The sequence below is a fragment of the Andrena cerasifolii genome, chromosome 9, assembly GCF_050908995.1.
Source record: "Andrena cerasifolii isolate SP2316 chromosome 9, iyAndCera1_principal, whole genome shotgun sequence".
In the NCBI taxonomy this organism is placed as follows: Eukaryota; Metazoa; Arthropoda; class Insecta; order Hymenoptera; family Andrenidae; genus Andrena; species Andrena cerasifolii.
The window spans coordinates 7,518,271-7,531,975 of NC_135126.1; the positions used below are offsets into that span (position 1 = coordinate 7,518,271).

At 51.0% G+C, this 13,705-nt stretch overlaps 3 protein-coding genes across 8 annotated transcripts in view; 1 reads left to right on the top strand and 2 right to left on the bottom strand.

Moving 5' to 3' along the window:
- Ras85d (ras-like protein 1) overlaps positions 1-13,705 on the bottom strand; it is a 61,958-nt gene that overhangs the window by 30,968 nt on the left and 17,285 nt on the right. The gene's annotated exons all lie outside the window — the stretch shown is intronic.
- Positions 1-13,705, bottom strand: part of Ksh (transmembrane protein 167A-like protein ksh) — a 51,930-nt gene that overhangs the window by 30,968 nt on the left and 7,257 nt on the right. The window lies entirely within an intron of this gene.
- The window catches only part of LOC143373232 (lachesin), a 37,148-nt gene that overhangs the window by 16,976 nt on the left and 6,467 nt on the right, over positions 1-13,705 (top strand). For 4 of the 5 annotated variants that reach the window (XR_013086426.1, XM_076820268.1, XM_076820266.1 and 1 more), the window contains exons 3-4: positions 4,801-4,898; positions 13,289-13,535. Coding sequence is in view for 4 of the 5 variants with exons in the window: in XM_076820268.1 (XP_076676383.1) it covers positions 4,801-4,898; positions 13,289-13,535 (345 nt within the window). In the remaining variant the exon portion in view is untranslated. Of the gene's footprint in view, positions 1-4,800; positions 4,899-13,155; positions 13,171-13,288; positions 13,536-13,705 lie in introns of those variants that run through there. The other variant, XM_076820270.1, reaches the window with a different exon arrangement.

Below are 13,705 nucleotides of genomic sequence, written 5' to 3' on the forward strand. Positions count from 1 at the left end.
CTGCCGCGGCTCTTCAACCTTAATGGCCGATTCAAGCTATCCCCGCCGAGTTAATGCAGAACACATCGAGCTGCAGTTTTCGTATTACAGCGTACCTACTACGGACACGCTAACGTCAAGTTGGCCAAATTTGTCCGCTCTCGACGTCGCGCAGTGGGCGAAAGTGAGGTAGTTTGCTTCAAAATCAAAGAACTTTTCATAGAAATGAGATAGAGCGACGATTTTTTTTTAAATTAAAACTGAAAGATCGCAGAATATGGGAAAATTAATGAAATTATGGTACGAACGTTTTTTACCTTTGAAAATCTGTGTTAAACTTGAAATTTTACAATAAAATTATGTTTTATCCATTACCATGTTCGGTTAGAATTTTTCTTTACATGTTGTACATCATTTCGCATAGATTTTGTCGCGCTGATTTCAAATCCGTTCGCAAAATTTGTCTACTCCCTCAGAATTTTGAGAAAAAAAACGATTTTTGTGAAATAAACTAATGAATCATAATTTTACTTTTAATACTTAACTATTATATATATATATACACACATAAACACACACTATACATATTTAGTTGTATATTATAATATACTGTTATATAATATAAAACTCTCTATATGAAATGAATTTCACTGTGGTTTGCTCTCTCCGAATGCTTGCTTCCAACTGAGAACTGCAGAATGTTTCGTTCATTTCCAATTAGCTATTCCAGTAGTCCTTTTATGCATTTGTATATTTATTCACGATAAGGGGAACGGACTCTCATCTAGCCTCGCCACGATGTATTGTATCTCAAATCTCGACTTGATTTCTTATCCAACAGTACTTTCCACATAGGAACAAGCATTTTAGAATATCCAATTTATAGGTATGCATAAAAGGAAATCTTTCTTTGGAATGATTTCGAAGTAGCAAGACAGTTTCCACTACCAATAGCGTATTATTCAGAAGATGCAAATGAATCCTGGCATAAACTTTATAGGAACAATATGATATTGCATTCACGACAAAATAGTCGAAAGAATAGAATGTTAGACGTTTTTAATCGAGCAATATACTTAACCCACCCGAAAAATTCAATTATGTCAATAAACAATCGATTAAAGTTGTACGAACAAAATAATGAATCGTCAGAAATTAAAAAATTCGTTCATGAGAAGTAAGGTAAAAAGATTAAATACTTACCTTAATTCATGTGCAAATGACAGCGACACTAACAGCGATACGTCAAGTGATCACGAGATTTAAAACATTCAATATTTTAAAATAAACATTAAAAATTCTTATTTTGATTGTGTAATAATATATGGAAATACAATATACCTTCAAACCAGTGGGTTATCAAATCGTTTCAACGAAACAATTATGATTCATTAGTTTATCTCACAAAAATCGATTTTTTTTTCAAAATTCTGAGGGAGTAGACAAATTTCGCGAACGGATTTGAAATCAGCGCGACAAAATCTATGCGAAATGATGTACATGTCACAAAAAAATTCTAACCGAACATGGTAATGGATAAAACATAATTCTATTGTAAAATTTCAAGTTTAAAACAGATTTTCAAAGGTAAAAAACCTTCGTACCACAATTTCATTAATTTTCCCATATTCTGCGATCTTTCAGCTTTAATTAAAAAAAAAATCATCGCTCTACCTCATTTCTACCAAAAGTTCTTTGATTTTGAAACAAACTACCTCACTTTTGCCCACTGCGCGTCGTCTGGCACCCGCTCTGTTCTTCTCCTCCCATTTTTTCCTATAAAGCCAAGATACTCCGAAGCAAAGACATCGCGGCTGGGGCCACTTAAGATTTCTCTCGTAAAAGGACCGGTGCCTCGGGGCGGCGATTGGGAAATTTCACGATACGAGACGATATTATGAAAGAAGTTGGACCATCGGTCTGAAAATCTACGCAAATGGCGCGCATAAAGCAGCTCCCTTCCGTCGAGAAAAATTCCCGCCCTCGGTTATCCCGTGGAAGAGTTGCTCATATTTTCGTTGTGCCGCTGCCGGCCATTTCTCAGGCTGTCTTTCCACCGGGAAACGATTACAGTGTATCTTCCGAGGGAAGTGGCGGCCAGGCGCGAAATAAGAGAGTAATTTGTCGATGGTACGGCCGGGGAAACGTATCGCCGCTTCCTGATATGTATTTTTATGAAAGGTGCGCGTCGAACGGGAGAACGTGCCGGAACATCTGCGCGGCCCCACGATTCTTTATTCACGATAGGGACGCGACGACATCCCCTACGCGTAAAAACGCTGTTCGCCCTCTAGTCGGTATCGGCCAGCACAGCCTCCGATTGCCTTCCACCAGCGCCCCCTCCAAAATCACCGAAATATACGTCCAACGATATTTTAACCTGTCGCGAGCGACGCGCCCCATCCTCCCGCAGGGCTGGTCTCCTCGAATCGACCTTAAGGCTCATTTTCTTCCTGTGCCGAACCAATCCGACCTCTCTCGCTGTGTCCTTTCCATTCCTTCTTTATCTACGAATATCCCCCGCGCATCGATCCTATAACGTTCGCCCGACCGTCTGCAGCCGTGCTCGAAAAAAAATCTGAAAATGCACGGGCGCGCGCGCACTCGTGGGTATTAACGTGAAAATCGAGCTGGCTCGTTCCTTCCCTCCCTGCATTCGTTTCATTCCATTATATACGTTTATACGGTGACACGCCGCGCGCAATGGTACTTAAGCGCGCATTGTCACTTTCAAGAGTGTATCATTAACGAAACAGCGGCGGGAAATGTTTTGCATGCAGGTAGATATATCGCGCTCGAGGTACTCCGAGTAAAGTGGTCCTTGTAAGGCAAACATTGAGCGTCGGCTCCAATTGCTGTATCTCTTTTGGCTCTAATTCTCCCCGCTCGGTGTGTATTAGCCGAAAAGAAACGCGGTTGGCGGCGCACGCGATCTGCAGCGGCCACTCCAGTCGGTGGAAGATGCTACCGTAACCTGTACACCAGCGGAGATTGAATTATTTTTCTCTCGGAATAATTTTGCCATAAAATAAAAGCGGTGGCGGCGGGAGGCCCGGGTGTAGGCGCACCCATGCCTCCGACTTGAAGGGAAACGAAACGATCCCGCGCCCCTCTCCCCCCCCCCCCGCCCCGTTCCGTTTCCTCCGGCCTCTGCCCGTTTTCCCGTTTCCTCTTTTCTCCCTTTTCCTCTCCGCTTCACCGCCATTCACCGTTCCCCGTTCTCCGTTCACCGCATGGGTAGGTACTGGGGCTCGCGTTGCCTCCACTATGTTCCTCCACGTTTCCTTATATTACATTCTAGATAGGGCCGCGAGGACGACAACGCTGCGAGCTGAAAATTCCTTGCCTCTCCTGTTTCTGTCAGTGAATATCTTATCATAATAGCAACGCTGGTGTTTTCTCAGGACCGCCGGGCCCAAACTTCGCTCCACCCCACGCCCGTTTCCCTGATTTCCCTCCCCCTCTGCTGAGAGGAAGGGTTGCCACCCCCCCTCGAATAACAAATCCCCTGGAAACTCCCGGTGCTCTCTCGAGCTTCCATAAGCAGTTGCGACTCCGGTATCTTTGAGTATCGCCGCCACCAGACACAGCTGCAGTACCCAGCGTTTTTTCCTCTCGCGCTGGATGCAATGTCGCATCATCTTCCGCTCGCGCTCACGCCATTTCCAAACTTTCACCCGATAGACGCCCGATAACGCGCCATGTGGCAGTCCTCCTCCTATAGTCCTATAGCGATCACTTCATTTTCATCCAACCATTCGTTCTATCTGAATCTAACCGAACATTCCCGCCCCGCGAAACCGTATCGGAGATTACACTCTTTCGGTATATCTCAAGTTTTTTCGCAAGATTTCGGCGGAAAGTTGCCCGGTGAAAGCTACGCGGAAAACTACTTGGGACACTTTGGAATTCGCGCGATTGCCTCCGCCAACTTTTCCTTATTTCATACAGAGTTTGTTCGCGATAGCGACGCGCGCGCGTTTCGTTCGACTTCTTTTTCATCGTCGCGATCTATTCCATGATAGACGCTGCACCGGAACAGCTAGGGTACTCGAGTAGCGAAAGGTGTTTCAGATTTCGCCGCGTGTTTGCGTCACGTTCCAGCAAATCCTAGCCAATGATCGACTTCCTCCTGATCCCGATCTTTCTTATATTCCATCGCCGCGACCCGACGGCGGCGAAAGACCAACTATCTATCTCATCCGCGGGAGAAATCCTCCGCCCGGTATCTGGAGAGATTGCCTCTGCGTAACGCGTCGCCTTTGGCCATTAGCCAGTGACAGTGGATCGGTTGACAGGAAATTGAAGCTATGCTTCACTCGCGACTGTTCGATATTATATGCGCCAACAAGCTGTTAATCGCTGTCATTGCGCCGTCACGTACGCTTTAACGAGGGCAACGAATCACGGCTATCGAATCTGCACCCGCTGTAAGCGATGTGAAATATTTTTCAGGCTGCACGCAAAATGCACGCGCGCCACTCGCGTGTCGCTGCTCCCCCGCGATTCCCCGGTGTTTCCCCCGCTCCCATAAATCTGCGATCTCCCGTGGTAAATAGCCGCGATTTAAATTGCAAGGGAAGCTAATCGCAGCCTGGCACTCCTGTTCCGTCGAAGGAGAAACGGACCAGTAAGTAGCAGGATGCGCTCGGTTGTTTTTTAGAGGTAGGAAAAGCTCGCGGTTAACGGAGCTATCCATGACGAAACGAACAAGGCTGGAACCGGAGGCGGAGCCGGTGGTTCTCTGCTCTCGAAAAGCCTCGATAACTCGCGGCTATTCATCGAGCGACTCGCACTTACCGAACTCCCACGTTTTTGCAGATCTGCCGAGCTTTGCGGCACCGATCGGTAATGTGACCGCAGCCATCGGAAAAGAAGCCATTCTACCGTGCACAATCAGGAAACTGGGAAACTACAAGGTAAGGGATTTAAATGTTCCGCGGTAAAGAAGGGTGGGACGAGCCGGTGCGGCGACCGGTGGAACGTTAATTAGCCAGCTCGCTCTACGTAGGTATAAACGGGTTCACGGGTCCGCGAATTCACGAATCCAGGAATTCAACAGCTCGCCCGGTTCGCGAGTCAGGGGGGCCGATAAGGGGTTTCGAGATTTCGGTAATCTCGTGGAAATAAATGAGTCGCGCTGGGTGTTTGTGGCAGATGTCAGTGCCTGTGTGTCTTTTCGCGCGCTCTTCCCGTCCCTTTCCGTCTCGCGTAACTTTCCAACAGTTTTCCGTCTAAAAGGCCATCGTATTCATTCACCAGGTGGAAATAAACCGAAAGTTTGTCCGTTCGCCGAGGAGTCGTCGGACACGAGAAAGCTTCTCGGAACTTCTCGACAGCAACACAATTCATTAAGCGCCGTGCCGAGCGACCAGATGAAATTAAACGCTATTTCGCCACCAGCGATTAACTCTTTCCGCGGCGGACACACGTCGCGCCTGTATTTATTTACGTTGCGAGCTTTATCTCCGCAAAGTTTCGCTCCAAAGCGCATTTATCCGCCCGTACGTATGAACGACGTTTCATTCCCAATCGTTCCGCGCCAGGTGAAAAAAAAAACTACTGCGCAGCTCGTTGGTCCCAGCGATTCTTTGGTTTCGTCAGATTACAATAATAAATTCATCCGCCGCGCATCTCCCCTCTCCCCTGCTTCGTATTAATACCGAGCTCACCTAGCGGGCAATATTTGGATTCTTGTGCGCCGGAAAGAGGAATTCGCCGGGGGAAAAAAAAAAAGAACGCTCGAGCAAAGTTTTCGGTACTTCGACAGCGGCGCGGCGGCCGGTGGTTTCCGCTTTTTGCGCGGAAACAAACGCAAACCCTCGGGAAAATTTCTAAAGTTTATTTACCTGCGGCGCGTCGCGAAGTCTACCGACAAAAACCCACTGGGAACGGTTAAAACAGCGCCGCAACGATAGAATTAATAAGCAAACTCTTCGCGCGGAAACATCGAGACGCTCGGCAGCGGGAAAAATGTATCCGTTCCGCGAGAATCGCCGACGAACAGAAATTACCGCGGGCAGAAGGCGAGGCTGGGCGTATCGCTTACGAATCTCCGCCTGATAAATTCCGATTCCGCTCGTCGCCCCGAGCTGTTTCGCTGGCAAACGCAAAATAAGACACCGTTTCGAGCTGGCTGGAAGGCACCCCGGGCTATTAATCGGCCTGAAACTTTCGGCCCTCTGCAATCACCGGATGAAAAATAGTGGGAACCACCGCGGGCCGACTAGCTTGAAAACATTAGGTCGATTCTTGCGATAAACTCTACAGAAATAACTATTTGCCCGCGCTACGTATCCAGCTTGATCCTGAACCGACGTCCTTGCGATCCAACTCGGATAATTCCGTTCCTGTGCAACGTGCAAACAGTCGATTGATCGGTCGATTAAAAACTTGCGCCGCAAGGCATTTTGCGTTCTTGTGGCTAGAGCAACGGCGGCCCGTTCCGACTCCGATCGCTCAGGCTCCAGAAGAAACTTTCGAGCCATTCTAACGTACGATGGAACGCATTTAAAACGCTGTTATTTCATACTGTTTTTCAACGGCGGGGCATTTAACTGCGCCGGTCGCCTGCACACCCACGCGCCCACACGGCCAGCGGAATAATATTCGATAACCACAGATTTGTATTCACACGAATCCATTCTACGAAACTGCCGTGCTGGAACGCTGGCCACGCTGCTCTTCGATGAAACAACCCTCTGCCATTTCGCCCTTTAACCTGTTCCGCGACGACGGCCACCAACGCCGATGCTGTTGCGAAATAACACTCACTTGTTTAGCTCCAGCTGGGCTTTCTCTTTGACGCGACGCGGCGATATCGCGCTTTCAAATTAGGAAAACGCGATCCCCGGTCGTTTCGCGCGGCGATAGAAAGCGTTTCGCAAAGCTGAGTGATATCCGCGGCCGTGGGTTAGAGGGTGTATCGATTCATGCTTCGACGTCGCGTGGAACTGTATCGACGCCGACGCTGGGCATCCAAGTCGGGCAGCTGCACTTTTATTAAACTTTCTATCGGCTCGCGGTCCGGGGCTCTTTTGTTTAGTTTCCAGTGCGTGCTCCTGGCCGAGCATTTTCCTTTGCCTCCCGAGTTCTATCTCGCCTGCTCCGTCGACAGTGCGAGGCGGGATCGCGAGGGTATAGCCGAGATACTAGGATCCGGCGGGGAAACTGCAAGGCTGGTTAGAAGAAAGATCATCGTTCGGAGGTTCCGAAACCATCGCGCGTTTTCTCTGTTACGAGGCGACTCTGGATCGAGGCTCTGAAGAGACGTATTCGTTCCGCACGAGCTAGCTCCTTTTCCCGTACGTCTTCCCATCTTTCACGCACGCATTAACTCCCGCGGTAGCCTCGCAAGGCGCTCCTTCTTTTCCTCCTCCGTTGCACCTCTTGTTTCGCATCGAAAGGTTTGTCCCGCTTGACGCGTAGTAAACAGATGAACGTGCCGGACCGACGAGCAATCTTTCGCAACGGTGTCTGCCTCGCACGACTTGGCGGAATTGCTGCCTCGCGGAAATCCAATTCGCAGGGAACGCTCGGCAAGTTGGCCCGCGCGACGCGAAGCGGACGCGTCCCCGTTGATCAAAACTTACCAGAGCGTCGCGTCGGGGGCGGCAAGGCGTCACGAGCCCGTCACACGCGTTCCCACTTCTAACGCTTTTCGCGCCGCGCGAAATTCCTTTGATCCATTGTTCTGCTAACACGCGCAACTTTAAGGCGTCTCTATTCTTCGCCAAACCTTTCGCTCTTTCTGTTCTTTCCGCGCTGCAGCTTCCTCCTCCGGAATCGCTGTTAACCGTTCATGAATATATAACGGGGACCCGCCGTGGGCCACGCTTCCCAAAAATCCCGAGAAATATTTTACGAGGACTTTGTAGAAGGGAAACACGTGCGACGCAACACGCAGAGCCATTCACGAGCATTCCCGTCGTCGCTCGCTCGCAGTCGGCCGCGTCGGGACGCGCTTTCATCCCCTCGGCGAAGAGGTGTCAAAGAGGAAAGTTGAAATTTCATACTTGTATCTCGTAACGCGGGTAAAAATTACTGCAACGTAGCGGCTCGAGCTGAGACGTTCAGAGAGCTTCGAGGGTTCTAGCTGTCCGCCACTTCTCCCATTTACTTTTGCTGGAGCCCTTCCCCGGTGTTTCCTTATCGCGTCCCGTCCTCCTTCCCAACCGATTTCTCCAAAGCCCCGGCCTGTCTAGGCAAAGAGCGTGCCCGAGACCTTTTATACGTACCTACACCCCGCCCCATTCGCGGGCAAGTAAAGCCAGGTAACTCGGCGAGACGCAACGCGCCGAGCCTTTCTTTTTACCCTTTATTTCGACTTCTTGGAAGCTGAATCCAGCAAAGAAAGAAGAACAGACAGCGACGTTCCCTCTTTAGAGGGTACCGTGTCGCCGGGATCTTGATCGTCGAACGTAGTCATTTGCCCACCACCCGCAACCAGCAGCAACATCACCGGCGAGGTAATCGGAACGAGCGTGCCACTTCAAAGCGATTCTCTCGTGATTCTCGCCGTGGAAAAGACGTCTGGGGGGGAAAGCAGAAGATTTATGGCTTCCGAAACTCCATCAGACATATTTGGCCAGAGTTTCTCGTCTCGCGAATTCATTAAGGAACTCGGAGCTTTTCTTTACGTCGACGGGCAAATATTGAGCAACGTTTACCCTCCAGTGCCTATATAAATGAGAAACCTTTGAAGCGCGCCAAGATTCAAGATTGTCAATTGATAACCGTGTATACCGAATTCATCGCGAATCGGTCGTATGATTTAGACGCGTCGAAATCAACAGCCGTTGGACCTTTCCTGTCTGCCTGATTTTTCAGAAAAAGAAGTAAGGGAGAGAGCGCGACTATAGAAGGAAAAGTGGAGGAGAAAAATCGGAGGCGACCAATCCCAGGTTGGAATGAATGGGGGGGGACTGAATGAAAAGCGGGGTGCAGTACTTCGTACGACCATAAGTGCGCCCCCGGTTCCTTATTTCACCCCGTTTTTGCAACGCCCTTGTCCCGGCGCTCGAAACCTGTTTACCTTCACGGCTGGATGGGTCGACCCACTTCCCTATTACTCTTCCACCGGCTACGTGCGCTACACGCGTGGTCAGCGAAATAGGAGACACCGCTCGAATCAGTCAAGCGTTTAAGTAAACACGTTTCGAGCGGCCGCACGGAGGGACAAGCACGCTGAATGAAAAAGCCTGGGTAAATAAACACGCCAGCCTCGCTTAGGGTCGTGCGTAGCGTGCAGCTCACCACCCCCATTCATCGATTCCATTGACAGGTCCACGGAAGCCCAAAGTGGCACTGTCGCACGGTCAAGACTGCGTACGTTATGTAGGATCTAACTGCCGAATTCACTTTAAGCGACTTGTCTCAACGCGGAAACATCCTTTAACGGCCAGTGGATCCCTCCACTTTACGGCGGCTGGTAATTTATCTTGCCAGCTAACGACTCAAGTTTCAAAGAAGCTTACGGAACGATCGTTCGATCATCAGCCATTTGTAGAAGCGTGAAAAATAAATTAGTATGTAAAGCAGCGTTTCGCCGGCTCGCCTGAATAAAACGGCGTGCCCGCGTCAAGAGGACGCTAATGACGCATCGTTACGACCGGATCCTCCGTCGTTAACTCGATTCAGGATTCAGCGACGGTTCAATTTCCATGTCCAGGCACGGAATGACGATTCCGATGACGATCAATCTCCCGGGAGACGAACGTTCGCGGATTAAATAACATAAGCTTTGCGGGAAAACGACGGAGGAGGTGGGAGAGAGCGGAAAGAGGGAGTGCGAGAAGAACTCTAGGATTCGCGCTGTCGCGGCTACTACGCGGAACAGGTATCCGCCAGAAGACGCTGCGAGCTTAATTGCCGTGGGTCGCGCGCGTCGTCCTTTCATGAAAAGAACGGGAGAACGATCAATTCGGTTCCGTTTCATTCACTAATAATACAGAATTTTCGCTCGGATAATTCTGTCGGGCTGGGCAGCTCCGGCTGCAAGTAGATTCGTCTTTGCCGTTCAAGTCCCTCGCACTTTCGCCTCGGCTGAATTTAATTATCGCGTGACGGTAGCTCGCTTTTACGACAACGCGAGTCAGCACTCGTTTTCCCTTCTTAGAATCGAGTTCGTTCGTCCCGTTGGTTTGCGCGACGCGTTCGCCTCGGATCGGCTTCTTGTTCGATTAATTGGGAGTTGGTCGCATTCGATTTGCCCGCGATCGCGTTATCTTTCCGCGACGCTAGGCGCGGGAGAAGCTCGCGAATTGAACAGCGATCGGCCGGTCCTCGTCTATCCGAGCGTTTCGTGTAGATTCACTTATAGCTTTCGATCCAGACAGTTCCGTCGCTGATTAACGCCGGAGTCTCGCCGTCGACGGCACGACTTTGGCAACTACGTTCCTCCATCGCTCTCTCTCTCTCTCTCTCGCCGTCGTCCGGTCTCTTTCTCGAGCATCCCATCGAGCATCGATGAACCGGAGTATTTTCGGGTATGGAGTCGCTGCCAGGCTGATCGAGGGTGTGGGAATCAGAATAGAGAGTACAGGGGGCTGATGTTGAGAGAGCGCCGTGGGGGTGGACGAGCCGCGGGAGGATGAGTAAGAGAGGAGGACGGGGTGGAGAGACGACGGGTGTGAGTTGGCCGGAGTGGTGTTTCCCTGGGGTAAGCATGAGCATATACTTGCCCGGGGCTTATTCAGACAAATCGGTGATTGCTGCGGAGGCGAGCGAAAGGGTAGCTCGCCGCTGCATCACCACCACCACCACCACCGTCGCACCACTGCCACTGGTAGTAGTAGTGCCACCAGCATCATCACCGTCGCCGTCGCTGCCGCCTCCGTCAACGCTGCTACCACTACTGGGAGCAGACCCACGCGGTACCCCGCCGCTGGAGCGACAAAGACAGGGACTCGAGCCTGAAATCCGTGATGGAGGCTAAAAGAGAAGGAGAAAGATGGACGGATACAGATAGAGGGAGGGCAAGTTTTGGGAGAGGAGAGAGAGAGAAGGAGAGAGAGGGACGGATAGACCGGGACGAAGCGAGATCCTGGAGGTTAGAGCGAAGAAGAGTGGGATGGAAGGAGAGAGAAGAATGATTGTTTCCATGATTACAATGGAACGGAAGAGGAAGAGGGATGGCAGGCTGGCCCAACGAAAGGGTATGGGGAGCAATCTCTTAGCGCTAACGTAGATTCGTGGCCCAGGGTCTCTCGAAATATTACACTGGAGGGGTAGTGAACCCGCCGGGGAATTTCCTAACTCCGCGAATAATGTGTGTCAGCCGTCGAACTGGCTGTTTCCGGATTTCATAGAGGAATCTCGCGGTTCGTTCCCAGGCCTGAGCAGGGGAACGTGCAAGTGCTACCAGCAGATCCGTAGGTACGTAGACACCGATGCGATGCAATTTGCGCGCTCCCGTGAACACCGCTGTAACTTGTAACGTGTAACGTCTAACGCGTAACGAGTGCATCTGCTGGCAAACACCGATAACAAGGACAAACCGTTCCAAGGAGACAGACGCGGCGGCTCTTGTCCTCGGACCTTCTAATCCCCGAGAGCTTTCGTCGGCAAGAACGGCAGCGGAAACGCAACGGATCCCAGATAATCGTACGCGCGTCGGAACTCCGCGAGATAAAGGGTATCCGATCGAGATCGAGCGCACCTTTTATCGGATAAGAAGCTGGTTGCAGGCCGGACCGAGCATTACCCTGGACTGCGATCGAACGAATCGTCGTTATCTTTGTCGTCGAGATAACGACTCTGCAGGCGACGTAATAGTTTCCGTTCTCGTTCTGCGCGGGACAAACTGTTGTTCCCCCGTGACAAAGTACTTAAGACATTATCGATCGTGACTGTCCTCCAACAAGGAATGAATTCGAAGAAACGCGACCGATCACCCCCTTTCTCCCGCGTTCCTCGCCACTTATCCCTCACTTACGCGAGCCGGTACCTTACTTATTCTCGGCCACCGATTATCTCCGGCGAGGCTTTCTTCCATCGGCGCGTGACTATCTCGTAGAAAGTGTTTCGAGGAAACGTCCTGCTATCTAATTAGGTCGGTAATTATCGCCAGCTGCTGCGATGGCCGGCTCACGGTTCCTCTCAATTTCCCATTCCCCGGCCGCCGTCTTATCCTGGTCTCGTCGCGAGACTGCTCGCCCCCTCGAGCACCCTTCGTTGGGCGAGTTTCTTGGACAGGGAGCAGGTCCGGGGGCGGCTTACCAATGTATGTACCAACCGCAATGATCGGTGTCGCGTGGTATCGTGTAATCCGCCGCATACGGGCCTATAGCCGGACGGACATACGGGATGTGCGCGACAGTCACTTTGGATTAATTACCAAGTGCAGCGTTATAGATAACGCGTAGGAGATGCGGGAGTAGGTGTGGGGGCAAAGGGGCTATACGACGTTAAATTGAACCTTTCGTCGGGTTGATTCCTGCGGTGCCCCTGGCACACAGGTTCTTGTCGAGCTCGCCTAAGAGCAATTACCGATGCTGGCCGTACGTGCGGCCACGTATCGCTCCTGGATATACACTATACAGGCACACACGTCGGCAACACGGAAAGCTGGTGGGCATGTTATGTACATACACGCGACACAATATCGACTGGAGCTGTCCTCTATTCTACGGGCCGATCGGCACCGCTCTAGATTCTGGCTAAAGGGCTGGAGTCTAGAGGGTGTCAACTCGCGCTTATCTCGACACGGGGTTCAAAGATCCTTACAGATCCCGCTTCTCTCGTTACACGGTCGTTCTCCAGGCAGGAGCTATCGATACGACCCCGTCGACAGACGGTCAATGTTTTTTTTATAAAGAGAATCCCGTTTCCAGCAATCTCCACGCGCCTGTCTCTTTGATTTGTCTCCGGTTCTCTAATCATCTACGTACGCCTGTTCCATACGCGTGTTTCAATAGAAACGTCGACATGGGAGGCCGCGCGCATAGGGGAGGGTCGGTCGGGTGGTTGCGTGTCCGCGTGCCAGACCGCCGCGCCGAGTATGTATTAGGTACGTAGGCGCGGACACTGGTGATCGTACGGCGATAATTAGGTCGGCGCGGTGTGTTTTTCCGTTATTTTCGAAATGAAGGATGGATTAGGAGCGGAGAGGGGAAGGAAACGCACGGCTGGGATCCGGCTAGATTGGAAGGGGACGAGAAATGGTGGAAAGCTCGTGGAATATAAAAGAAGGTAAGAGGGGCCTGGTTGAGTGTAAATGATGCGGGGGCTCGGCTCGGGGGATGGGCATCTCGGATCCTGGGATCCTCGGATTTTCATAAAAAGCCAGAGCTTTTGTTCGATGTCTCAGGTGGGATGGCTGCGGATGGAGGATCAGACGATATTGTCGATGGGTCAGCGAACGGTAACCCACTCGCCCCGGTTCCTCGTCACGCTGGAGAACGCGAAAGCGAAGAATCAGAGCCAATCGAGGGAGGAGGAGGAGGCCACTTCGCGGCTGCATATTCGCCAGCTCCGGGAAGCTGACCGAGGCTGCTACATGTGCCAACTGAACACCAAGCCCATGTTGAGCCAGCTGGGATGCGTGGATGTCCTAGGTATGCCTAATTGCGCGTTATACCGCATTCCTACGGCCAGCTAGTGTCGGCTGTTTGCGGTGGCTCGCAGAGACGTCACGTACGCACGCACCGATTTCGATTAGCCTGCCGCGAGAAGGGATGGAAAATATGCGCGCCTCGCCGACGCTAGAATACGTTTGAATGGGCCT